This window comes from Nomascus leucogenys, chromosome 24, assembly GCF_006542625.1.
Source record: "Nomascus leucogenys isolate Asia chromosome 24, Asia_NLE_v1, whole genome shotgun sequence".
Classification (NCBI taxonomy): domain Eukaryota; kingdom Metazoa; phylum Chordata; class Mammalia; order Primates; family Hylobatidae; genus Nomascus; species Nomascus leucogenys.
The window spans coordinates 12,473,422-12,500,542 of NC_044404.1; the positions used below are offsets into that span (position 1 = coordinate 12,473,422).

At 54.1% G+C, this 27,121-nt stretch overlaps 2 protein-coding genes across 4 annotated transcripts in view; one reads left to right on the forward strand and one right to left on the reverse strand.

The window, feature by feature from the left end:
- Positions 1–29: 29 nt before the first annotated feature.
- MAD2L2 (mitotic arrest deficient 2 like 2) lies at positions 30–17,361 on the reverse strand. 3 transcript variants are annotated; one of them, XM_030805176.1, is made up of 9 exons: positions 17,141–17,361; positions 6,108–6,159; positions 5,901–6,019; positions 3,087–3,158; positions 2,391–2,491; positions 1,591–1,685; positions 1,203–1,276; positions 630–722; positions 30–365 (listed from the first exon to the last, which is right to left on the reverse strand). In XM_030805176.1, the coding sequence occupies exons 2-9, from the start codon at positions 6,145–6,147 to the stop codon at positions 324–326; spliced, it is 636 nt and encodes a 211-aa protein (XP_030661036.1). In that variant the 5' UTR covers positions 6,148–6,159; positions 17,141–17,361; the 3' UTR covers positions 30–323. The 3 variants fall into 3 exon arrangements, with proteins under 3 accessions (XP_030661036.1, XP_030661035.1, XP_030661037.1); XM_030805175.1 differs by lacking the exon at positions 17,141–17,361 and adding an exon at positions 6,587–6,884; XM_030805177.1 differs by lacking the exon at positions 17,141–17,361 and adding an exon at positions 6,648–6,787.
- Positions 17,362–17,455: 94 nt separating this feature from the next.
- DRAXIN (dorsal inhibitory axon guidance protein) overlaps positions 17,456–27,121 on the forward strand; it is a 28,626-nt gene continuing 18,960 nt past the window's right edge. Inside the window, exon 1 of the mRNA XM_030805178.1 lies at positions 17,456–17,581. The gene's annotated coding sequence lies outside the window, so the exon portion shown is untranslated. The remainder of the gene's footprint in view (positions 17,582–27,121) is intronic.

Here is a 27,121-nt window from a genome sequence, read left to right on the forward strand (position 1 = left end):
CCTCCCACTCCAATTAATGACGGCTCAGCTCAGCCCAGCCTTTGGGGCCCCTTTATTGAAACAACTCACAGCACAGTACTTGAGACAGACAGTGTTGGCCGGCGGAACCCCAGGAGGCTGAGAAGTTGAGCTTGCGGCATCCTTCACTGCCTTCCTTGGGGAGGCATCCTCCAAGCAGACCTGAGCGGCCCCGGGCTGGGGCGGGCGATCCACACACACAGGCAATAAGAGCACTTGGAATCAGGGCAGCCATGCAGCACTGCCTAGGCGGGGATCCCCCAAAGTCTGACAGTTCGGGCATCAGTGGGGTGGCAGGTGCCCCCTCAGCTGCCTTTATGAGCGCGCTCTTCCACGTAAAGCTGCATCTGATGGACACAAGCAAACAGCCACAGTCAGCAAGACAGCCAGGGCATCCCTGCTGGAGGACACAGAAGCCCCTGATGGGCAGATCTCCACCAAGGGTGGGGCCTCATGGCCATAGCCGAGGTGGAGAAGAGTAGAGATGGGAGGAGCCTTCCACCAGGCATTCCCTCATTCTCTCCTGCAAGCCCTCTAGTAAGACCTCAGCGCCGGGCCTCACTTCATAAGCAGCCCCTAAATAAAGCTTCCCAGGTCCCCATGAAGCTCACCTTTAAAATGTCCGACGTCATGGTTTTTAGTGGTATCAGCCGGGGGTCATGCATGTGGACATCCTGCTCATCCGCCAGGATCCAGGGGAAATCCTAGGGAGGAGACAAAGGTCGGGGGGTGACGGGGCTGGGCCCTGGCCTGCCCTCACTTTGCTGTCCCTCCCACTCCAGACCAGGGGCCTCCAACCTGAGCCTCAGAATCACTAGGAAGCTTTTGGTGATGCAGAACCCAGGACCCCCCATCCCCCACAGAGGCCAAGTCCATAGAACCCAAGTGACAAACAAGCCCCAGGCACCAACGCCGAACCTGGTGGGCTAGGACCCCTCCCTGGAGAGCCCCCACTTCAGAAGAGCCAGGATGGGCCGGGGGCCCCAGTAGGTGGCTCCACCTGGGCTCCTCACTGCCCCAAGTGCCCAGATGGAGCAGTGGCCAGGCCTGAGGAGCTGCTGGGTGCCAGGCGCTGCCGCACCAATGTAATGGGTGGCTGGCCACAGGCAATGCCCCTGCCTGCCTGGAACTGCGACATCATGTTTCTAGAGCCTGTGCCCAGACCCAGACCCATCTCATCTCACCTTGATGACCTGGATCTTCTCCATGTTGCGAGTGGCGGCTTCTCTCGTGTGCACCAGGACTGTGAAGGTACAGCCTGGAGAGGCAAGAGGTTGGTGGAGGCTCCCCTGCCGCCCTGGTGCCAGCGACTGGGCCCAGCCTCTTCCCACTTCCCTTGCTGGCTCGGCAGCACCCCCAGAGCAGATGGCAAAGCAAATGCTAAGAAAAGCCCCAGTCAATAGGGAGATGGAAGCCAGGTAGAATCAATCAGGGAAGCTTCCCAGAGGAGGTGGACTCTCAGGGTTAGGAAGAGATGAGTCTCAGAACAGCCAAACATGGACCTGGGAACACAGACCAACCCGAGATAACCATGGAAACGCCAAGGGAAGAGAGGGTGGGGAGTGGACACACCTGGGGGGTTGTGGTCCAGGACGGCATCGCACACGCTGATCTTCAGGATGAAGGCCCGGAGCAGTTGCTCCACATGAGACAACAGGGAGTCTGAGCTGGGAGTGAGAGGAGGTCTTCCCGTCACACTGGCGCCCTCCCCTCCACCACAGGCATCAAGCCTGGATGCAGACCTGGGGTACAGAATCCCCTCCAGTGCCTGTGAGAGTGCTGCATGCCTAGGACCCAGCTCCCTGTCTGGTCCATACAATGCAAACCAGCAAGGGAGTTTAAAAGAAATGCCCAGCCCCACCCCAGACAAAGTCAGAATTTGGCGGGGGAGCAGGGGACAGGGGAGGTAGGGGTGGCCTGAGGAGGCCTCCCTAGGTGGTTTTAATGTGCAGCCAGGCCCAAGAACCAGGACACCAAGCCAGGAGGGGAAAGGGCTTGCCTAAGGCCACACAGCCCATGGGGACAGGTTGGTGCCAGATTCCAGTGCCCTGACCTCACCATTGGAAGCATGCAGCTGACCAACACATGTGCCCGAGGTCAACTTCGAGTTGACTGGACACTTGCCTGGGGAGTCAGAAAACTGGTTCTGTGTCCTGGGCTCTGCCCCCACCCAGGTGACCCTGGGTAGCTCATGTCATCTCTCTGGACCCATCTCAGCTGCTCACAGGCTATCCCCTCGTCAGGCTCACGCGTCTTGCCCTTTCTCCTCCCAGGCCTTTACCAAGGTATTCAAAGGCCACCTTAAAGGGGTGGGTGTGTTGCCAGAGACAGACTTGATGCCAGCTAGTGGGCGAGGGGCAGGGGCAGCCCACCTGATGGACAGCAGTGGAGGCTGGGTGATCTCAAAGACGAATTTCTCCACTGGGCGGTGCTCTTTATCCAAAATCACCACCACCACTTTCTCCACATCATTCTGCAAAGAGAGGAACCCCCACTGCAGAGCCAAGCACCCCACCCCCACTCCACCACCCGCCTCCACCCCCACGCCCAAGGAAGGAGGGGAAACGGCCCACTCACAGCCCTGCTCAGCTGCTAGGCTGGGGGGTCCCCAAGAGGCCAGATAGCGGGTTTGAGCAGCTGGCACCCTCCAGCATGAGTGGTGTAGGCTGAGAGAATGCCTGGGCCCCATAGGGAAGGTCCCAGGAAGTCTGAGATCAGGACTAGATGGGGAAGAAACCCTGAGGGGCTCAGCTCAGACAGAACGTTTAGCGTGGAGAACAGGGGACGGATGTGAGAAGAACCCTGAACCCTCCAGGGCAGCCCCTACTTAGAGCCAGCTCCAACCCAGGGTCCCAGGCCCAAGGCACCCTGAACGTGGCCCACACGCCTTGGGGCCTACCCCTGGGTTGGAATGGTCTCCAGAGTGCAGGCAACAGGCTTCTGGGTATTGGAGCCATGAAGACCCCAAAGAGTCCTAGCCATCACCCCATCCCAGAGTTGGACTGTGAGCATAGAGGGACAGGGGTGAGCATGGGGTGAGGTGGCTGGGGAGCCCAGTGCACCCTCACCTTCTCCAGGAGTGGCTTGACGCAGTGCAGCGTGTCCTGGATATACTGATTCAGCTCCGGGTGGCAGGACATCTGCACACAATACCATGTAGCTGGTGAGGCCCAAAGCACAGATGGGGAAACCACCCAACACGACCAGGAGCCCAAGGCCGCGTCTGCCTTCGGTCAGAGGCCCAGCAGCTCACCAGGGCTCCCTACCCAGGAGACCCCACTTTCCCTCAAGAGGCTAAGAACTGGCCGGGCACAGTGGCTCACGCCTGTAATCTCAGCATTTTGGGAGGCCGAGGCGGGTGGATCACAAGGTCAGGTGTTCCAGACCAGCCTGGCCGATATGGCAAAACCCCTTGAGACCAGCCTGGCCAATATGGTGAAACCCCATCTCTACTAAAAATACAAAAATTAGCCCGGCATGGTGGCGGGCACCTTAGTCCCAGCTACTTGGGAGGCTGAGGCAGGAGAATCGCTTGAACCCAGGAGGTAGAGGTTGCAGTGAGCCGAGATCACGCCACCGCGCTCCAGCATGGGCAACAGAGCGAAACTCTGGTCTCAAAAAAAAGAAGAGGCTAAGAACTGTGAATTTATCCACAGAGAAAGAAGTTAGAAGATAAGAACTCAGGCTGGGCGCAGTGGCTCACTCCTCTAATCCTGGCACTTTGAGAGGATGAGGTGGGTGGTTCACCTGAGGTCAAGAGTTTGAGACCAGCCTGGCCAAAATGGCAAAACCCCGTCTCTACTAAAAATACAAAAATTGGCCAGGTGAGGTGGCACCTGTAATCCCAGCTACTTGGGAGGCTGAGGCAGGAGAATCACTTGAACCTGGGAGGCGGAGGTTGCAGTGAGCTGAGATCAAGCCACTGCACTCCAGCCTGGGCAACGAAGCGAGACTCCGTCTCAAAGGAAAAAAAAGATAAGAACTCAATCCCAATATGAGCATTTAATATACCATTAGGGGTTCTTAATGTGGGGTCCATGGACTCCTCCAGAGTCTGAAAAGTCCCTAAAGTTGTATCTTTGTGCACTTGCGCATTTTTCCAGAAAAAGGAACCAGGAAAATGTAATCAGATTTCAAAAGTTAAGAACTAAGGAACTGTGTGGCCTCAGGCAAATTCCTTAACTTCTCTGAGCTTCAATCACTTCATCATAAAGAAAAAGTGAGTAAATGTCAATTTTTTTTTCCTTTTCCCTCTAAAGGTGACCTTCAACTTACTATGGGTTTGTGTTTGGATAAACCCATCAAATATCGCCAGTGGAAAATGCAATTAATACACGTAACATACAGAACATTATAGCTTAGCCAGGCCTACCTAAACACACTCAAAACACTTACATTAGCCCACAGTTGGGCAACATTATCTAACACAAAACCTATTTCATAATAAAGTGCTCACACCTGTAATCCCAGCACTTTGGGAGGCCAAGGCAGGCGGATCACTGGAGGTCAGGAGTTCGAGAGCAGCCTGGCCAACACCGTGAAACCTTGTCTCTACTAAAAATACAAAAATTAGCCAGATGTGGTGGCAAACGCCTGTAATCCCAGCTACTCGGGAGGCTGAGGCAGGAGAATCACTTGAACCCCGGGAGGTGGAGGTTGCAGTGAGCCAAGATCACGCCACTGCACTCCAGCCAGGGCGACAGAGCGAGACTCAGTCTCAAAAAATAAAATATAAAATAAAAAAATAAAGTGCTGACTACCTCATGTAATGTCTTGAATACCATACTGGAAGTGAGAAAACAATGGTGGTATGGGGACTTGAAGCGGGGACCACCTGGATGTCCTTTAAGCTTCTACCACTTATTCTCGTGTTTCCTGAGTGCCTTCCAGAGACAGGCACTCCTAGGGACTGGAGCTACAGTGCGATGCACACTGCTTTGTCTGCCTTTTAGCCTTAACCCATTGAGTTTAGGATAAATGGTAGGGAGAAGGGTTGGAGGTTTTAGGAAATACCCTCCTCACACCAAGGTTCACCAGCTTCAGGAGCTCCTTCAAAGTGCCACCACGTCCCCAGAGTAACTCTTTTTTTTTTTTTTTCTTTGAGACGTAGTCTTGCTCTGTCGCCCAGGCTGGAGTGCAGTGGCACAATCTGGGCTCATTGCAACCTCCGCCTCCCGGGTTCAAGCAATTCTCCTGCCTCAGCCTCCTGAGTAACTGGGATTACAGGTGCGTACCACCACACTCGGCTAATTTTTGTATTTTTAGTAGAGACAGGATTTCACCATGCTGGTCAGGCTGGTTTCTTGAACTCCTGACCTAGTAATTCGGCCGCCTCAGCCTACCAAAGTGCTCGGATTACAGGCGTGAGCCACCACGCCCGGCGACCCCCAGGATAACTCTTATCAGGCTTGGTCCCTAATTTCTGGCAAGGGGAACTCCCTTCTGAGGGGTGGGTAGACAACATCACTTTGGAACCGGAAGGCAAGGGCAGGGCCCTGCGGAATGAAGTGGCTTGGCCTGAAGTGGAAGAGGTTGTTTTTTTTTTTGAGACGGAGTTTCGCTCTTGTCACCCAGGCTGGAGTGCAGTGGCAGGATCTCGGCTCACTGCAACCTCCGCCTCCGGGATTCAAGGGATTCTCCTGCCTCAGCCTCCTGAGTAGCTGGATTGCAGGCATTGGCCACGATGCCCGGCTAATTTTTGTATTTTTAGTAGAGACGGGGTTTCACCATGTTGTCAGGCTGGTCTCGAACTCCTGACCTCAGGTGATCCGCCCGCCTCAGCCTCCCAAAGTGCTAGGATTACAGGCGTGAGCCACCACGCCCTACCAGAGTTTTTAAAAGTCCACCCTGTACCCACTCTGTGGTTCTGGGACATGCCTCACCTGGACCGGCACGTTGTACTTCTTGCGTTTCTGGAAGATGCCCACGGGGTAGACCTCGCGCACATAGAGGATGAGATGCACAGCCACCTCCAGGAACTCGCAGAGCACATCGGCCACCACTGCAGGGGGGCAAAAGCCGGTGGCGCTCGAGGAAGCCCGCCGGCCCAGACGCCCCCGCCCCCGGGCCCGCAGGTCCCGCCTCCCTACCTTGGCCAAAGTTGAGGTCTTGTCGTGTGAGCGTGGTCATCCTTCCCGCTACCTGAGTGTTGGGGCAAGGGCAGAGGATAGTTTCAGAGACCCAGGAGCCCAGAACCCGCTCGCTTCCACCGTCTCTTCCCTCCCCAAAGTCTGCGGGAACTCGGGCAGGACCTCTCGCTTAGCACAGGCTCAGGGCAGCTGGGAAGAACCTCCACCCCCACGCTGGCGTCTGTGCTTGGGGGCATCAGCCTCTATCCACTGGCCGCCCGCGCCCCCTCGCCCTGCTGTCTCGGGGGGGTGTAAAGACCACAGCTGTGCCCCGGAAAAGGGCAGGGCCGGGGACGCAGAGGGAAACAGCTGGATGCGCAGGGCCGGGAGCGCAGAGCGGGACAAGCGGAAAGCGAAGCTGGGTTGGAATAAGACTCCGCCCCCTGCTCCGCCGGATCCCTCCCAGCGGGAATCCCGCCCCCTCTCCCCTCCCCCAGTACCGCCTCTGAGCTCGGTTCCTGCCGGAGATCGGGCCCGGCCCCGCCGCGGGGAGCCACCGACCGGACCGATCGCGCCTCCCGCTCAACCCGGGACCTCGGCGCCGCTCGGTGACGTTCACGGCGCTCCGGCGGGTCCTAGCGCCCGCCCCGCCCAGGCCAGGCCACGCCCGTTCCCGCACCGCCCAAACCCGGCCTCGCACAGGGCGGTTCCGCTGCGGGGGCCGGGCTCCTGGGGGCAGGGGCCGAGCCTCGGCGTCGGCGAGGGCCTGAGACCCGCGCCGCCACCTCCCTTCAACCTTGGGTGAGCGCGAAGAAAACACAATGTTGATCTCCACGTTCCATTGGATCGCTACATATCTTCCCCCGAGGGCATTTCTCTCGCTTTAGCAGGCGCCGGAAGAGGGCTGGGGAGGGCCGGGGGAGGGCGCGGCTGGGGACTAACGGCAGCCACATCTGAGCTAGCCCGAGTCACATCCCTGCAGCTGCCCACCCAAAAGCGAATCCTCTGGCTCGGGGGCGGGAACAGGGGAGGACAGGGTTGTACTGGTTGTCAAGTCCCGGGTGAAATTTTAAAAATAAAAAAAAGAGGGCGTGCACCGGCGTCGCCCCTGCTCCGCCCCCACCGGGTACGTAAATGCAGCCTGGCCCGACCGCCCAAGAGGATGAACCCTCCCCGCCCTACGCTTCATAACAATAGCTGACCTTTATGGAGCTCCAGCCGAGTGCTGGGCACTGGGCTAAGTGTGTCCGTGGATTATCTAAGTCCTCGGAGTAACTCCATGAGGCAGTTACTGTGACTGTTCCCTTTATACAGATAAGTCAAACGAGGTGCAGAAGGGTGAATAACCTGCCCGCGTCTCCCAGCTGGTGGGGTGGCTGATGGCCGAGGTGCCTCCTGCCACTACATTTTACTGCTCCGAAGTCCCCCAGGGGCGTGGACTCGGTCTGGAAGTCCTGAAAGGGCCCTCAGAGATGATATTATTAAAATAATAAAAAATAATGACTAACATCGAGCACTTCTTATGTGTCAAACACTGATTCCGTTAATTCCCTCATTAACCCTAGCAGCTAAGTCTCCATTTTATAGCCCCACTTTACAGATGGTTAAACAGGCCCAGAAACGTTCTCTAATTCGCCAAAATCACACAGTGGGAATACAAACCCAGCTCTGATGCCTCTTCTGACACCAGGGCTTCCACTTATTTACAGCCCCCTTATTTTACAAGTGAGAAAACTAAGATCTGAGAAGCAGCTACGGAGTTAGTGGGCAACAAGTCAGGACCAGAAGCCAAGAGGACTTTGTCTGTGACCTCCAGGGATGTAAGAGCTTGTTAGTCTCATCCATCTGTTTGGACACAGATCTAGCCAGACTCGTTTATCGTTTACAGCTCATTATAGACCTGGATCCCTCCCCCCGCCCCCTGATGCCTTCAAACCTGCATTTCCAGACTTCTAATGGGGAGAGAAAAAGTAACCTGTAAGTAACCCATTAAGCTAGGAATGTCAGCAAAACATTTCTTCAAATGCAGTCCTAGGAAATCTGCATCAGAATCCCCCAGGAGCCCATTAATCACAACTGCCCTGCTGCCCAGAGCAACCTGATCGAGGTGGGGTGCACAGCAGGGCACTGGCCCTTTAACAAGCTCCCCAGGGGCCCGGATGCCCAGCAAAGTGTGGGAATCATCACAGAGGTTTGGACTGTTCCCAGAGACAGAATATCTGCATTTTGTAAAAATGCGATGCATTTTGTAAAATTGTGATGTAAAATCATCCATCCAAAGGGATGGATGATTTTGTTTTAGGAACTGGTGCACTTGGCAGCACATTCTGAGCACAGCAACCCTTCTCAGGACGTGGGGATCCTGCCCACATCATGCCATTTCCACACAGAGCTGGCCAAGCAGCTCACTGGCTTATAGACAGAGTCCCGTGGCTCCTTGAGACTGACTCATTGCAGAACTTGGGAAAAGCAAGGGTCTTTCCTTTCCCTCTCTGGAGGCTGCTTAAGCTGCTTTTGCATTGGTGACAGGCAGTGGCAGTCATAGGGAGCAACTCCTTGCAAAGGAGCCCTTCGGACTGGGGCCTGGGGTGGGGAAACTGAGAGACAAGTGACTCCTGTGGGATGGCCTTCAGGACACAGTGTGAGGGGCACTGGGGCTCAAGTCAAGCCCTCCCTCCATGGGCTCCCAGCCCCAGCCCTCTGCCCTGAAAAGACACAATACAAGCCACCCATAGAACTCCTGACACACAGAGCTAAGAACGTCAGAAAAATCTTGGGGGACATAAACTCAACCCTCATTTTTCCTTGGGGAAACTGAGGTCCCAACAGCTTTTGACACTGGAGTACCCACCCTGTCAACTAGAAACCTGTGGATAAAAATATCTGGGTTTGCAAATATCGTATGTTCTCACTTGTAAGTGGGAGTTAACCTATGACGATGCAAAGGCATAGGAATGATATATTGGACTTTGGGGACTCTCGGGGAAGGGTGAGAAGGTGAGGGACAAAAGACTACATACTGGGTACAGTGTACACTGCTCAGGTGACGGGTGCACCAAAATCTCAGCAGTCACCACTAAACAACTTACCCACGTAACCAAAAATTATTGCAATTAAAAAAAAAAATGTCAGCTGGGCGCGGTGGGTGGCTCACGCCTGTAATCCCAGCACTTTGGGAGGCTGAGGCTGGTGGATCACCTGAGGTCAGGAGTTCGAGATCAACCTGACCAACATGGAGAAACCCCATCTCTACTAAAAATAAAAAATTAGCCAGGCGTAGGGGCGCATGCCTGTAATCCCAGCTACTCGGAGGCTGAGGCAGGACAATCGCTTGAACCTGGGAGGCGGAGGTTGTGGTGAGCTGAGATCGCACCATTGCACTCCAGCCTGGGCAACAAGAGCGAAAACTTCATCTCAAAAAAAAAAAAAAGTATGGGTTTGGGGCCTTGGGTTCAGATCCAATCACAAACAGAAGGAAGGTGGGTTAGGAAGCAGATGGGGAGGGATTCAAACCGATCTGACCCCAAACCCCCAAAAGGCTTCAGTCTCATTAGTGAAATGAACAGGTCAGACAGATGTTCCCTAAACCTTTGATGGCCTCAGGTTCCATGGGGGGGGGGGGGGCAGGGGCAGGGGGCCGAATCAGCATGGGCCCATCCGGAGAGATCTGCCAACACTCCATCCATGCACTCTTCAGCATCTGGTTTTGCATATCTTAATCGCATCAGCATGATGGATGGTCGCGGGATCCAGATTACATTATGGGGTTAATTTATTACATTTTTGAACATCCGTCTGCTGGGAGACTGTTGTTCAAAGTTATTTGCATATTTTTCACCATAATGACAATATGTAGGAGGACAGCTGGGAAGGAAGGATGGGTGTTTAGGGGGAGCAAGAACTTATTTGCCAACTAGAGCAGGTCCCTGAGGATCTGTGATGGGGACGGAGAGAAAATCACTCCCAAGAGACATTGAAATGGAAACTGAGAAGGTGAGCTGTGAGCACCAGCCCAGCAAAGAGGAAGACCTGCACCGGCAGAGGAGGACTGCTGGGGTTTATGGAACAAACACACAGTGAGTGAACCAAGCAATGAGATTTCCAGACTCCTAAGATGATTCCAAGACCCCCTTCCATCCCCACCAGGCTGATGGCAGAATGAATCATCTCTCCCACCCTGCTTAAGGCTCCCAGGACACCAATCACATGGGGTACGAGGGACATACAGAGTGAGCCACACATAGCCTAGTGACAATCTCCTGATATCCTGTTGCTCAGGGGCCCATCCAATTGCAATGCTCCTGGGCAGGGACCCAGCCTCATTCATTATTTCAGTACAGTGCCTGGCCAAATTCAGATTCCCTCTCTCTTTTTTTTTTTTTTTTTCCATAGACAGGGTCTCTCCTTGTCACCCAGGCTAGAGTGCAGTGGAGCAATCATAGCTCACTACAGCCTGAAACTCCTGGGCTCAAGGGATCCTCCTACCTCAGCCTCCTGAGTAGCTAGGATTACAGGTGTGCACCACCTTACCTGGCTGATTTTTCAATTTTTTTGCAGAGGCAGGGTCTCACCATGTTGCCTAGGCTGGTCTCGAACTCCTGGGCTCAAGTGATCCTCCTGCCTCAGCCTCCCAAAATGCTGAGATTACAGGCTTGAGCCACCATGCCCAGCCCGAATTCAGGTTCTCAGCGAATGTGTGTCAAATGAGTGAATGAAAGAATGAATGACAGAGGAATGAAATGATGGTGGACAGTGGCTCATTACCACTTGCCTGACTTGAATCCCAACTGAGTCTGGATGAGGAGCAAAACACATCGACTTCAGTGCCTGAGCTATGGGTGATGCTATGCAGAGAAAAGCTATTTTCAAAAACAAAAGCAAGGGCTGTGGCATGTTCCCAGTGGTGTCCCCAGCACCCACTGGGCCTGCTCATGTGTCCAACCTGCTGCTTCTCTCCCAAACACTGCCCATTAACCAGGTGTGGGCCCTTCTTTCTCTGAATCTCAGTTTGCTCATCTGTAAAATGGCATAATGGTAGTTCCAATTTCATAGGATTGAGCAAAGAGCAAATGTTTATGTCCATGTTCATGTTTATAAAGAATATAAAGCGCACAATGCCAGGCATGGTGGCTCACACCTATAATCTCAGCTTTTTGGAAGGCCAAGGTGGACGGACCACTTGAGCTCAGGAGTTCGAGACCAGCCTGGGCAACGTGGCAAAAACTCTACAAAAAATATAAAAATTAGCTGAGCATGGTGGTGTGCACCTGTAGTCCCAGCTACTTAGGGGGCTGAGGTGGGAGGATCACTTGAGCCCAGGAAATCAAGGCTGCAGTGAGCCATGTTTGTGCCACTGCACTCCAACCTGGGTGATAAAGTGAGACCCTGTCTCAAAAAATAAACAAAGTTCACAAGGCCTGGCACATAAATGCTCAATTAATGACTGTCATGACAATGATATTAAGGTCTATATACACTATTTAAGCCCCCAGAACAAACACTCTGGACAAGCTGTCACACTTTTCAAAACCCCATCCAAATCATCCTTAGCGGCATCCCTATAGCTCCATTTCCATTTCCCAAGGCAGCAGGCAACTCCCAAGGTGCCCTAGGGACGACACGCATCATCACGGAACAAGATGCCTAAAGACAAGGACTTCCTGCTGACAGCTCCTCTCCGCTCTCATCTGCCTTCTGGCGTGAGGCCTGACCTGGACAGCTGTCCCAGATCCCGGGGTTCACTGCTGACCTGAGATGGATTCCAACACTTCAGCCAGAGCAAAGCCCTCACCCACCATTCCCTCTGTGGGGTTCTACTGATTCCCAGTGTTGCTGACCCCTCAGTGGTCGGGGGACCTTACTGATCATCTGCTCTTTTTTCATAGAGACAGGGTCTCGCTGTGTTACCCAGGCTGGTCTTCAACACTTGGCCTCCAGAATTCTTGCCTCAGCCTCCCAAAGCTCTGGGATTACTGGCGTGAGCCACCGCGCCTAGCCTAGTCATATGTTCTTAAACTTTGGGCTTCTACCCAGACACACAAAATGTCTTTTTCTTTTACTTTTTTTTTTTTTTTTTTGAGATAGAGTCTCACTCTTGTCGCCCAGGCTGGAGTGCATTGACATGATCTTGGCTCACTGCAACCTCCACCTCCTTGGTTCAAGCGATTCTCCTGCCGCGGCCTCCCGAGTAGCTGGGACTACAGGCATGCGCCACCACGCCTAGCTAAATTTTTTGTACTTTTAGTACAGATGGGGTTTCACCATGTTGGCCAGGCTGGCCTCGAACTCCTGACCCCAAGTGATGTGCCCGCCTCTGCCTGCCAAAGTGTTGGGATTACAGGCTTCAGCCACTACACCCGACCCAGAGACACTAAATGTCTTACACAACATCAGGAGTGTCCAGACATATTCTGAAGCCATCCTGGGCCACAAGGTAAGAACTTTTGATCCAGCTCAACTGCCACTTTAAAAAAAAAAAAAAACTTCTCTGTGGAGATATAATTCACAAACCATAAAGTTCACCTTTTCACTGGGTGCAGTTCAGTGGTTTTTAGTATAGTCCCAATGTTGTACATTGCTACTCTCTAATTCGGAACATTTTCATCACTCCTGATGTCTTGAGAAGGGTTGTTCATGCCCAAAGTGTGCTGCCAGGTACATCAATTCCGAAACCACTCATCTACTTTCTGTTCTATGGACTGTCCAATTTTTTTATTTTATTTTTTGGAGACAGGGTCTCACTCTGTCACCTAGGCTGGAGTGCAGTGATGCAATCGCAGCTCACTGAAGTCTCAATCTCCTGGGCTCAAGCGATCCTCCCACCTCAGCCTCTCCAATAGCTGAGGCTGCAGGTGTGCACCATCACACCCAGCTAATTTTTATTTTATTTATTTATTTTTTGAGACGGAGTCTCTCTCTGCCACCCAGGCTGGAGTGCAGTGGTGCAATCTTAGCTCAATGAAATCTCCGCCTCCCCGGTTCAAGCGATTCTCCTGCCTGAGCCTCCTGAGTAGCTGGGACTACAGGCGCCCTCCATCATGCTTGGCTAATTTTTAAATTTTTAGTAGAGATGAGGTTTTGCCATATTGGCCAGGCTGGTCTTGAACTCCTGACCTCAGGTGACCCACCCACCTTGGCCTCCCAAAGTGTTGGGATGACAGGCATGAGCCACCACGCCCAGACTAATTTTTAAAATTTTCTGTAGAGAAGGGGTCTCACTATGTTGCCAGGCTGGTCTCCAACTCCAGGCTTCAAGAGGTCCTCCTGCCTCACCCTCTCAAAGTGCTAGGATTACAGGCATGAGCCACTGCGCCTGACCTGGACTTGCCAATACGGAACATTTCATATAAATGTAATTGTACAAAATATGGTCTTTTATGTCTGGCTTGTTCCACTTAGCATAATGTTTTCAAGATTCATCCAGGTCGAATCATATATTGATACTTCATTCCTTCGTAGAACCAAAATACTCCCGTGTATGGATAGACCGCATCTGCTTATCCAGTCATCAGCTGATGAATATTGGAGCCTACTTTGGTGCCTCAAGTACCTCATTTTACAGACAAGGAAACTGAGGCCCTAAAGTCATCATAACCTGGATGGGATAGGAGTCCAGGCCTCTCCTAACATCCACCTTTTCATATTGTGTAACCCCAGGTCCAAGGACATCGGAAGATCACCCAGCCAGGGCACAGCCACAGCAGCAACATTTGAACCAGAGACTCCAAGGTTTTTCTCCTGGCTCATGAATGCTGGGCCACAGCTCTATCCTTGGCGATGCATGCCCGCTATCCATGCCCGCTGCACACTGCCCCCTCTCCCAGGCCCAGGTGACCATCATCTCTTCTCTGCCACAGTCCTTAGCTGGTCTCTTGCTTTCACCCTTGTCCCACTGCAAACTACTCCCAACCTTAGGAATCAGCAAACGTGGTGTAATCCCAGCACTTTGGGAGGCCAAGGCCGGCGAATCACCTAAGGTCAGGATATCGAGATCATCCTGGCTAACATGGGGAAACCCTGTCTCTACTAAAAATACAAACAATTAGCCAGGCGTGGTGGCACGCGCCTGTTGTCACTGCTACTTGGGAAACTGAGGCAGGCGAATCACTTGAACCCGGGAGGCAGAGGTTGCAGTGAGCCACAATCACACCACTGCACTCCAGCCTAGACAACAGAGCAAGACTCCATCTCAAAAAAAAAAAAAAAAGGAAAAGAAAAAGGAATTAGCAAACCTGCTAAAAACCTAAGTCAGATCATGTCTCTGCTCTGCTCACGGTCCCTCTAAACAGCCCAAGTCCTCCCCGTGGCCTTTGCAGGCTCACATTGTTAGAGGTGTCTGAACCAGAGCAACCCCATCTTGAGTGGGGGCTGGGTAAAATGAGGTTGAGACTTACTGGGCCATATTCCCAGATGGCTAAGGCATTCTAAGTCACAGCATGAGACAGGAGATCAGCACAAGATACAGGTCATAAAGACCTTGCTGATAAAACAGTTTGCAGGAAGGAAGGCTGTCAAAACCCACCAAAACCAAGATGGCCATGAGAGCAACCTCTGGTCGTCCTCACTGCTCCACTCCCACCAGTGCCATGACAGTTTGCAAATGCCATGGCAACATCAGGACGTTACCCTATATGGTCTAAAAAGGGGAAGCAAAGGCCAGGCACAGTGGCTCACCCCTGTAACCCTAGCACTTTGGGAGGCCGAGGCAGGCAGATTGCCTGAGGTCAGGAGTTCAAGACCAGCCTGGGCAACATGGCGAAACCCTGTCTCTACTAAAAATACAAAAAATTAGCTGGGCATGGTGGTGTGTCCCTGTAACCTCAGCTAACTGGGAGGCTGAGGCATGAGAATCGCTTGAACCTGGGAGGCAGAGGTTGCACTGAGCCAAGATTGCACCACTATACCAGCCTGGGCAACAAAGTGAGACTGTCTCAAAAAAAAAAAAGGGGCTGGGCTCTGTGGCTCGCGCCTGTAATCCCAGCACTTTGGGAGGCTGAGGCAGGTGGATCACCTGAGGTCAGGAGTTCAAGACCAGCCTGGCCAACATGGTGAAACCCCATCTCTACTAAAAATACAAAGTTGGCCAGGCATGGTGGTGCGCACCTGTAATCCCAGCTACTCAGGAGGCTGAGGCAGGAGAATTGCTTGAATCTGGGAGGTGAAGGTTGCAGTGAGCTCAGATCGCACCACTGCACTCCAGCCTGGGTGACAGAGCACGACTCCCTCTCAAAAAGAAAAAAAGGCGTGGGGGCGGGGGGCGGGAAGCATGAATAATCCACCTTTGTTTAGCATATCATCAAGAAATAACCATAAAAATAGGCAACCAGCAGCCCTTGGTGCTATGCTGTCTATGGAGTAGTCATTCTTTTTATTCCTCTACTGTCTCAATAAACTTTCTACTCTATGGACTCGCCCCGAATTATTTCTTGTGCGAGATCCAGGAACCCTCTCCTGAGGTCTGGGTCGGGACCCCTTTCCTGTAACAACATGGTCCTACCCCAGCTCCCTGTCTGATGTCACCTCGCTCTGTTCCAGCCTGACTCTTCTCCCCCAAACACACCAAGCACACTCCTGCTCCAGGACCTTTGCACTGGCTCTTCTGCTTGCAAGTCTTCTGCCCACAACCACGTGGCTCATTACCTCCTTTTCTTTGCCGAAAGGACTGCCCCAGCGAAGAGGCCTTTCCTAACAACTTTATGTAAAACAACACCTTGTCCCTTCATGCTTTGTCTGTAATGTGCTTTACTTTTCTTCATAGCACTAATCACCACCTGACATCATTTATATTTATTTGTTCACTTATCTTGTCTCCTTCACTAGAATCTGAGCTCCATGGGGGCAGGGATTCTTGTCCATGTTGTTTACTACTGTACCTCCGGTGCCGGCACATAGTAGGTGTTCAATAGGTATTTATGGGATGGATGACTCAAACCTTTCGGTGAATAAACAGTCCAGTGTTCTCATCAGTCCATCCTGGTGCCCACCAAGCTAATAATATCACAGTAACAATGGCAGCTAATTTTTCAGGAGCATTTCCTATGGGCCAGACCTTAGAAACGTTATCTCCTTACACAGGGCACTGCATTCAAGCCTGGAACACTGAGATTTAGGTATAATCATGAGCTCAGAGGTCAGGCGACTTGCCCGAGGTCATAGGGGACGGCATCAGAAGAGGAACACAGACATTTAGCCTGACGGCAGAACTGTGTTCTAAAACCTCAGATTCATTCATAATTTGCCATACGCTGGAGAAAGAAAACAGTCGAAATGGAAGCCACCTGGCGAGCTCAGGGCGCCAGGTGGGAGCGCTGCTTCCCACATATGGGAGTCCGGCCCCATCGCTCTTTGATCTTTGCAGCGTCCGTGGCCCCACCGACCCCGTCGTGAGTTATGGAGCCACGGGACCCATAACCCAGCATTCCCGGACTCCCAGGGTCGTCAGGACACGGCGCCCCGTGCGGTGATGGATGAGCCGGCCCCAGCGCTGGCTTTGTCCGGGTTGGGCCGGACTGAGAAGCTTCAGGCCGGCTTTGGACGGGGCGTGGCGAGAGCCGCGCCGCGTGTGTGTGTGTGTGTGTGTGTGTGTGTGTGTGTGTGTGTGTGTATTGGGGCGGTTGTCTTTCTCCCTTCCCTACCGGGAAAGAGGGCACAGGTGCGCCGTCAGCGCCCCAGGTGAGCTGGTAGCACTTTGAAGACCCTTTGTACCCCCACATCCAGGAGCGACCTCTCGGAGAACCCCGCCCGCCCACTCTGCGCACTTTCTGCGGCGACAAAGGCCCCGCCGTTCCCCGTCCCGCCTCCCCCGCCCTGGGCATTTCTTCCGTCCCTTTTGACAGTCTAGGCGGAATAATCCTTTTGCGGCCCCGGGCCCCTGCCCGGCCAGACGCCGCCGCAGCTGAGCGCGCAGCCTCGCTCCATTGTTGGGGTTCACCGAGGACCCCCCGCCGCGGCCCTTTGTCGCCCGCCCTTCGCGGGGCCGCTCCAGATGCGCCACCGCTGCCGGAGCCCCTCCCGTCCCACGCGCCCTGGGCCGCGCCGAGGCGGCTCTTACGCACCGGGAGGAGTGGGCCTGCCTCGCCCGGTGCCCGCACGGCTGCTGGGCTGCGCCCGCCTTTGTCTGCCTCCTTTGTCTGCCCCGCGCCCTCGCGGCGGCGGCGCCTAGGCCTCTGGGGAGCTGGCCCAGAACTCGAAGCGCAGCTGGCGAGGGCGCGCTGGCCGGGAGCGCGCGGGGCCCGGCCCCGGGGCTGCCCCTTGGCTGGGGGCAGTCGAGCCCGCCACCCGCCGCCCCTCCTCTGTCCCCTCCCCGCGCTCCCGCCCCCTTCCCTCCTGCCCGCCCACTCCCCCTTCCTTCCAGTCCCGCTCAGCCTGGGCACATCCTCCGGCTGCCCGCGCACCTCTCTACGCCGTCCCAGTTCCGCGGCTCGCCCTTGGCTGTGCTCGGCTCCCGCGGGCTCTCGGCCCCGAGCCCCTCCGCCCCCTCCCCGCCGGCCGGACAGGTAAGGCACGGCCTCGGCCCGCCCCTGGCTCCGCCCCTCCCGCCGTACCTGGCTGCGAGCCCGGACAAAGGTGGGCTACCTGGCGCGCCCAGGGGCGGGGTGCGCAGGGTCCCGAGGCTGGAAGTGAAGATGCTGCCTCCCTCCCAGCCCTCGGACCCGTCTATCCGCCAGTCCTTCCGCCGCCTCCTCTCCTCGCCGCGTCTCCCCACGGCCCCTGACTGCTCCCGGGCTCCCCATCCGTCCACCTGCCGCTGGACGCCCACTTTTCCACGCTCTGACACTCGGCCTCGCGCGCCCTCGCCGCCCTCTGGGATCCCGGCTCGCGCCTACTCTCCTCGGCACTAGCCTTCTCTCTCCTGGACCCAGTCTCCCTTTGTCTCTCTGTCTCTGAGCCTCCGGGTAGTCTCTCAGGCGGGGGGCCCCAGTCCGCCACCGTTGGAAGAAGCCTTGGAAGACGCCCTGAGCCCCGGGCAGAGCTGGCGGGCGTGCCCTGCCGCCCCTTTCGAGGCCGCCCAGGAGGCTGGGGTGTGTGGCCGGGGTCGCTGAGTGCGCCCGGAACCAGCACCGCCGGTGGCCCCGTGCCGTCCCATCTGTGCCCAGGACGGTACTCAGCCTGGCTCCCCCGACGGCGCTGGTCTTTCGCCTGTGGTCTCCCGCTCTGTCCCTCCTGCTCCCCACCGCCGGCTTTTGGCTTTTCTCCGTCCGCTCGCCAAGGGTCTCAGCCGCCTTCGGGGCCGGGGTATGAGATGAGAGAGGGCTGGGGTTTCCCGCCAAGTCTTGCTTTCCTCAGCTGGGTGCTCCCTGGGCCATCCTCTCCGCCCGGTGGTCTACCCTGCCTATATGCTCCCTCCACGCTGCGCACCTCCCAGCGCAGTGACACACCGGTGTCTGGAACCAGTTCAGTACCATGCATCTGGGGTCGGGCACACTGGGGCTCTGGGAGTGATCTTGGACAAAGGAACGCACCTCTCTGAGCCTCAGTGTTCCTGTCACAAAACAGGGATGGTGCTAGTCCCTACCTATAGGGATGTGTGTGGAAATTGTGGGGTGCCGCTTGGTGCTGGTTCACACACCCTGTGGGGGAAGGGAGGGGAGGGGAGGGGAGTCTACGGACCTGGGATAGGGTGGGGACAGGGGGCTCCACAGAAATGGATCTCAAAGTCAAGGCTTAGAGACACTTCTGAGTAACCCCCCACCACAGCCTCTTCCCCCATCACACTTCCTGTCACCTTCACCTCCTCGTGCCCATACAGGCATCCACACCCCTGCAAGCACTCTTTCTCTCTCTCCTCCTCTTTGCTTGTCCTAAAATCAGCTAAAACAGTCAAGGCCAATGGGTCACTTTTTTTCAAAATGAGATCAGTGTGGCTGTGCTGGTGTTGCCAACAGCTGGTCGCCCATCAGAAGGCGTCCAGTGACTCACCTCCAATTCTGAACCTCGGTCTTGGCTTGATGTCTTTTATAGCGGCACCAGCTCACAGGTCACTTCCTTTCCTCTGAGGGGATTGTCTTGCTGGCTCCTGGACCTGCTGTGTGCTTGCCCAAGCCCCCGACCGCTGTCTAGGTTGTCATAACAGATGACACACCACTCCAGGAGTCTGGCAGTGTCGTGGCCTGAGTGTCTTAATGAGGGCAACTTCAGAAGAGGGAAACCTCCCAGCTGGCAGGTTCCAGTCTCCCCTGGCTGAGTTCTTGTTTCAGCCACAGCCAGGGCTGGCAACTGGAACCTTTCTCTTTAGAGGCAAGAACAGCTGGATATCCCCGCGACATCCCCCATCCAGGCTCCTGCTCGAAATCCTACCTGGCAGACAGGCCCTACTTTGGTGAACCCGGCTCTTCATACCATCTCTACCCCCTGCCTTCTGCAGCAAAGCCAGCTCAGAGGCTCGGGAACCTTGCTCAGCCCCTCTCTGCCCCCTCCGCTGCCTTCCTCCCCACTATTCAATTCATTACCCTCCCCAATCCATAGTCCTCAGTGGCTCCCTGTGGCCACTCAGTTAACTACAGAGACCTCAGCCCAGCCTAGCCCTGTCCTGCCTGCCTCCCAGCATTGTTGTCCCCTCTGTGTCCCAGGTTGCAGCCACGATGGAGAGCTGACCATCTCCACAGCCTGCCCTCCTCCGGGCTTTTGCTAGGGCTCTTTCTGCCCTGCCCTGTGTTTGATCTCAGCCCTCCGTCTTTGCTGACCAAGGAGGTCTGATGCCCTCTCCTGTGGGAAGCACCCCGGCACTCCCTTGCCTCCCTGTCTCTTGTGAACTGCACAGCATAATCCCTATCTGGGAGGGGTCTGCTCCTCCCTGGGTGGGGGCTGGGTCTTCTGCTTGTGGTCCCAGTGCCTGGCATGCAGTAGGGCCTCTGTGCACACCTGTTATATTGAATGTGATTCCTGGTCAAAGGCACAGGAATGAGCTGAAAACTGCAAGCCCCAGTGTCTTGCTGAGTTCTGCTGGGTCCTGCTGGCGGGGCCAGGGCGGAGCTGGCCCTCTGGCTGGAGAGGTTGGAGGGGGAGCAAGCTGCCCAGAAACCCCTGTGATACTGAGGCCCTGCATCACTCTGGAAAATGAGGATGGTCTCTGTGCCTGATTATAGGGGGTAGAAACAGACCAGAGAAGGAAGTGGCTCACCCCAGCCGTGCAGACTGGGTTTGAAGCCCAGCTGATCACTTAGCAGCTATGGGACCCGGAGGGAGTTCCTTCACGTGTGTCAGCCAGGAATGTGATGGAGCGGGGACTTGCATCCCGGCCTCCCCGAACTTCCCTCACAGACACGGGCATGTTCCTGGGGGGCAGGTCATAAGAGCACCCCTGTTCTGGCCCAGTGGGTTGGAGCTGCCTCTCTCTTGCTCCACTGGCCCTCTCTGCTTGCCCTACTCCAGCCTTCCCTCTCAGGGGTGAGTCACTGTGGCCAATGGTCCCCAAGAAGTAGGCTGTGGGAGGATGGCTGAATCCTTGCCAGTAGAGGCTCTGCCACCCCAGGTTCCAGCTTGGCAACGCCCCATGCCCCAACACCATGACCCCCCCATACCCCAACACCAAGACTTCCCTTGATGGGATGGGGTTGAAGGGGTGGTTATGAGGGATGAGGCTCCTGCTAGAACCCAGAGCAACTGGAAGGAGCTCATTGCAGGACTTAATGGTTTTCAGGTGTACCAGGCTCTGGGTCAGGCCCCAGCTCATGCCACCTTCCCTAGGACTCACAGCAGCTGCACCGGTGTTGGTTACTGAATGGCAGCATGAGGAGCAGTCTCGGCCAGGAATGTGATGGGGCAGGGATGATGAGTCTGAGGAGTCAGACGCCTGTGGGTTCGAATCCCAGCTCTATCACTTGCTCTACTAGGCAACCTTGGGCAAGTCCCTCGGGTCATTGTCTTAATGTTCCTGCACAGCCATTGTTGCTATTACCATCTGAAAAATATTATCCACTTCAGGCCAGGTGCAGTGGCTCATGCCTATAATCCCAGCACTTTGGGAGGCCGAGGCGGTTAGCTCACTTGAGGCCAGGGGTTCGAGACTAGCCTGGCCAACATGGTGAAACCCCCATCTCTACTAAAAAAAAAAAATACAAAAATTAGCTGGGAAGTGTGATGCATGCCTATAATCCCAGCTACTTGGGAGGCTGAGGTAGGAGAATCGCTTGAACCCAGGAGGCACAGGTTGCAGTGAGCAGAGGCTGCAGTGAGCCAAGATTCCACCACTGCACTCCAGCCTGGGCAACAGAGTGAGACTCTGTCTCCAAAAAAAAAAAAAAAAAAAAAAAAAAAAAAATATATATATATATATACTTCAAAGGGTCAAGTTAAATAATGCCTGTAAAGCTCTGGGCCTAGAACGGTAGATGATACCCAAACAAACATGCAGAGCTAAATGGTCTAGGTACCAAGATAATGAAGTTTGAGGAATATGGAGGTTGAGGCTTGCTTCCCCCCGACCCACAAATTGCCTAGGAGAGGAGGAAGAGGGGCCACAGGTACCTATAATCTAGCAGGAGGTAGAACTCGAGTTCTGGAGGTGAGCAGGGAATACTGGGTGAGGGAAGCAGAAAGCTGGAGGCCTTTGGATGGGTAGGGCCTCTGACGAACTCCCCCAAAGCCCCTATACAGGTTTTTTAAGGTGTGAGGCCTGGGGTGGGTTGAAAATCCCAAGGCTCCTGTCAGAAACAATAAAAGCAGATGGAGCCGCCCCTGCGGGGAAGCCAAACCTCATTTGCCAAGACAATGGTCCCTTCCAGGCTGGCCTAGGACGGTCCTGCCCTGCCATCGATCACCCCACCGAGGACAGAGGACGCAGCCACCTGCGCCTGCCCCTTTGCACACCCAGGCACAGATGCACAAATGTTTCCAGGAAACTCCCCTGCCCCCACCACACCCACTCCCGCCACCTTACTCCTTCTGTCTCCCCTTCCCATAGTAACAACTACAGTTTATTTCACCCTCTCTGTGTCCCATTTACTTTATAAACCTTTAATCTCCAGCTGGGTGCGGTGGCTCACGCCTGTAATCCCAGCGCTTTGGGAGACAGAGGCGGGTGGATCATGAGGTCAGGAGTTCAAGACCAGCCTGGCCAAGATGGTGAAACCCCATCTCTACTAAAAATACAAAAATTAGCCAGGCATGGTGGCCGGAGCCTGTAATCCCAGTTACTTCTCGGAAGGCTGAGGCAGGAGCATCGCTTGAACCTGGGAGGCGGAGGTTGCAGTTAGCTGAGATCACGCCATCGCACTCCAGCCTGGGCAACAAGAGCAAAACTCCATCTCAAAAAAAACAAAAACAAAAAACACTTTGGGAGGCCAAGGCAAGTGGGTCACAAGGTCAAGAGATCGAGAACATCCTAGTCAACATGGTGAAACTCCGTCTCTACTAAAAATACAAAAATTAGCTGGGTATGGTGGTGTGCACCTGTAGTCCCAGCTACTCGGGAGGCTGAGGCAGGAGAATGGCTTGAACCCAGGAGGCAGAGGTTTCAGTGAGCCGAGATAGCACCACTGCATTCCAGCCTGGTGACAGAGCGAGACTCCATCTCAAAAAACAAAAACAAAAACAAAACAAGTCAAAATAGCCAGGCATGGTTGTGCATGCCTGTAATCCCAGCTGCTTGGGAGGCTGAGGCACAAGAATCCCTTGAGCCCGGGAGGCAGAGGTTGCAGTGAGCCGAGATCATGCCATTGCACTCCAGCCTGGGCAACAGAACGATATTCCGTCTCAATAATTAAAAAAAAACAAACAACTTTTACTCCCCAATCCTCATGACAGCTAACATTTTACAAGAGAGGAAACTGGGGCCCAGAGAGGTTAAGAAACTTGCCCGGGTTGTCTAGCTCCTTCTGCTTTGCTCAGTGAGGGCCCTCCCATGGGTCAGCTTAGAGGGTTTGGGGTGATATCTGTGAGCTGGAATTGGTAGTAGTGATGTCTGGGCCTCCACCTCTCATTAGACCTGTGGCCTCTCACCAGGACGGTGTCTCCCTTGTCAGTGGGGACACCTGGAGGCAAGGACTGTGTCTTTGCTGGCAGATCAGCAGCTCCATGTTCTGGGAGCTGTGCCAAGGGCAAGAGCTGTGCCTCTCCTATCAGATTGTCAAATTCCTGAGGACAGCAACTATATCTCCCCTGCTAGATGCGAGGCTGCCCCAGGGCAGGGGCTGCTTCTGGCTTAGATTGAAAACACTCTGTGGGCATGGGCTGGGTCCCCTAATTGTCATAGAGTCCTCTAAGGCATGACCTGGCTCTCTCCTATCCCAGTGAGCCAGGACTATGTGTCCCCCCTCAGACTGGTGGTTTCCAGCAGCAGAAGCCAGGTCTCTCCCTTCAGACTGGAGCAGGTGTCCTTGTCTGGCATCCTGGTTCTGCACACAGAGGGGCTCAGCTCAGCTAGTGGCTGACCACCGGGTTTCACTCTCCCCTGCGATCTCCATTGCAAGGAGGCAGCAGTCCCCAGCAGAGCAAGAGGCAGAGCTCGGTGCCTGAGAAAGACCCGTGGAGGGGTAGATGGGGCTCTGGCTGCTCTGAGGCCTAGGGGTTGCTGAGAGGCCCCTTCCTATTGGCCAGGTGGCACTTTGGGGGATAGAGAACCACAGGAAGGCAGGGAGATGGGTAGGGACTAGCCCAGGACGATCAAGGCACCAGTATGCCAGTGAACTCCCAGCAGGGCAGCTGCTGTGAGTCTCACCCGCCCCGTCCTCTACTCCACCTGCACTGCTGGGCTCCATCCATACCCGGAATACCACCACCATCCACCCACACACAAACCACACAGAAGCACTGACCTCCTAAGTAGTCAAGTCTCACGGCAGCCTAATAGTACCATTTCACAGACAAGGGAATAGACTCATGAAGGGAGGAGATGTTGGGAGGGATCAGGAGGGGGGTTAGAACACTCTTGTCCCAAATTACCTTGGGAAGAGCCCAGCCCAGGAATGAATTTAGAATCCACACAGTTGCTCCCTGACTCTCATGTAGGATATGACTGTTTTGACTGAAGAAGAAAATTACCCACTTTCCAGCCCTGGGTGTGTCAGCTCCACCTAAAGAAGGCAGAATTCTGCTCCTAGGGGGCCAGAGACTCCAGGATGCCCTAATTGGAGCTGGGGCTGACTCTTAGCAGAGTGGCCACACTCTGCTAAGAGCAGATGAGGCTTGGGGACTGCACTGCCCATCTCCAATTCCTGCCATTTCAGGAAGTGTCCATGTGAGTGATGAGGAGTAGCCAGAGGGAAAAGTTGGGCAGATCAATCTCAAGTTAAAGCCATTGCTGGGCCCGGGGCTCACGCCTGTAATGCCAGAACTTTGGGAGGCCAAGATGGGAGGATCACTTGAGGCCAGAAGTTCGAGATCAACCTGGGCAGCATAGGGAGAGACCTCATCTCAACTAAAAATAAGAAAAAATTAGCCTGGCATGATGGTTTGTGGCTGTCGTCCCAGCTACTTAGGAGGCTGAGGCAGGAAGATCGCTGGAGCCAGAGAGGTTGAGGCTACAGTGAGCTATGATGGTACAACTGTACTCCAGCCTGTAGGGCAGAGCAAGACTCTGTCTATGAACAAACAAAAAAGCAATCTTAAAATCTTCCTGGAACTACAGAGACATAAAACCTGAGATGATTCCTGCATTCAACAAAATCTCCTGAATCTGGGGATACAATTCCTCCCCACAGAGCTCCTAGGTTGGGAGTATCCAGAAGGGAAGAATATTTTGTCCCTAGCTCCTGGAGGCTCAGTCCACACCCTACTGGATATTGTCTGTCACCCCTCCCCATAGGGGTCTGGCAGTTGAACAGACAGACAGATGGAGGAGTCTTGTCATCATGGATCATAAATTCTCAGGCTCCCTTGGCAGACAGGGCCTTTGAGACCACCTAATCCAACGGCCCAGTGGTCTTCCTCCCCTACTCCCTGCCAAAAAGAAATGTTTTGAGTAGTGCAAATCTTTTCCCAAATGAAATTCAACCCATAATCCCAATACATAAAATCAACAAAACAGTGTTTTATAAGCAGTGTAGCACCCCACCACCACCAAGAATTCCTTTCCCCAAATCAAAAATGTCTCTATTTTATGCAGACACAACAAAACTTTAAGCCCTACTTGCAATCAGACTAACTCTCTTTGGCCTCTCCCACGTAGATTCTGTGCGACCACTGCTTTGCCCCAGTTTATAATAATTACTTATTTTAATTTTTGTTAAAAAAAATTTTTTTTTAGAGACGGGGACTTACTATGTTGTCCAGACTGAATTCAAACTCCTGGGCTCAAGGGATCCTCCTGCCTCAGCCTCCCAAGTAGCCAGAACTAATATTTACTTATTTTAAAGTAAACCGCCAGGCGCAGTGGCTCAAGCCAGGCATGGTGCTCACACCTGTAATCCCAGCACTTTGGGAGGTCAAGGTGGGTGGATCATCTGAGGTCAGGAGTTCGAGACCAGCCTGGCCAACATAGTGAAACCCCATCTCTACTAAAAATACAAGAATTAGCTGGGCCTGGTGGTGCGTGCCTGTAATCCCAGCTACTCGGGAGGCTGAGGCAGGAGAATCGTTTGAACCTAGAAGATGGAGATTGAAGTGAGCCAAGATGGCACCACTGCACTCCAGCCCAGGTGACACAGCAAGACTCACTCTCAATAAGTAAATAAATAAAGTAAATCCAGGTGTGGTGGCTCACACCTGTAATCCCAGCACTTTGGGAGGCCAAGGCGGGTGAATCACGAGGTCAGGAGTTCAAGACCAGCCTGGCCAACGTGGTGAAATGCTGTCTCTACTAAAAACACAAAAATTAGTTGGGCGTGGTGGCAGTGCCTGTAATCCCTCAGGAGACTGAGGCAGGAGAATTGCTTGAACTGGGGAGACGGAGGTTGCAGTGAGCTGAGATTGTGCCACTGCATTCCAGCCTGGGTGACAGAGTGAGACTCTGCTTCAAAATAAATAAATAAATATAAATAAAGTAAACCAATGAGAAAAAAAAGAAGCTGTTCTCCATGACATAAAATAATGTAATGGATATCTGTTACACTCATGGATATGAGGCTGCGCTTCTAACTGGCTTTGATTGTTCATGTTCAGAAAATCCTGGAGCATGCAATTAAGTAGCTGCAAATGGCAGCGAGTCTTTGAAACTGCTCACCTTATATCCCTGGAATACTCTTCAGTGAACCAGAAGCCCAAGTTATGATGGGGCCGTGCCCATGTTCAAATTGGGTAGAGAATGTATTCGAGAGTGTCTGTTATTTTTACTACAGTTTTCAAAATAATTTTAAAGATATATTTTTAAAGTGAAGCTAGAATCAGATGCTTACAGAATCCCTGAAACATTCCTGCCAAATACAGTCGCACGAATTTGTCGCTTTGGCACATGAGGAGTAGATTCCGGGTAAGGGAGGGAGGCTGATGGGCTCAGGTTCTCCCAGTGGGGGGTTGCCTGCTTCACACCATAATCCTTCTGCACCATCTGAGCATCACTGATATCCCTGACCCAGGATTCCCATGGGACCCGCCTTGGCCAGCCATGACTTGCTCCCCCCAACCCACTATGCAACAGGAAGGCCGATCAGCGCCGCAGGAATGCTGGTCCGACAGCTGTCCCGAGAAGCCTGGTGGCCGAGCTCCACAGTTGTCCCTCAGGCAGGCGGGGCAGGATCCCCCGAGTCTCCTGGCCCCCAAATGCGAGGCTGTTGTCGGGGAGGGGCTCAGGAATCAAAGCTGACTCCAGGCTCGATTCATTGCCTTCGTTTGCACACGACAGTGCTGACAGCTCTCCAACTCTCCCCTAGGATGGGGGACAGGATGGGGGCTTGAGATAAGCCCCTTCCCCTCCCTGGTTAGTGTCTGTTTCTCAGCTGCTGGTGGCTCCTGGGCCGTGACTACACTCAAGGACGAAGATGCTTCTTACCGTGAGGATGAGCGGCTGCGTGGGGGAGGCAGGTGGCCCCACGGGCAATGGGGACAAGAACCATGTCCTGTGTGTGCCGGGTGCCAGGAGAACCCCGGCCTTGAGATGGGCTTTGCCACTTGCCAGTTGTGCCATCTTAGATTTGTGGCTTACAACCCCCTCACCCCCAGAG

Bases quoted from the DNA above. Each gene is read 5' to 3' on its own strand.
- MAD2L2 (XM_030805176.1), bottom strand. From the start codon at position 6,147: ATGACCACGCTCACACGACAAGACCTCAACTTTGGCCAAG. The intron at 2,492-3,086 runs GTGAGGGTGCAC...CTCTCTTTGCAG, and splicing joins TCAAGCCACTCCTGGAGAAG to AATGATGTGGAGAAAGTGGT. The intron at 1,277-1,590 runs GTGTGTCCACTC...TTGCCTCTCCAG, and splicing joins CCTGGACCACAACCCCCCAG to GCTGTACCTTCACAGTCCTG.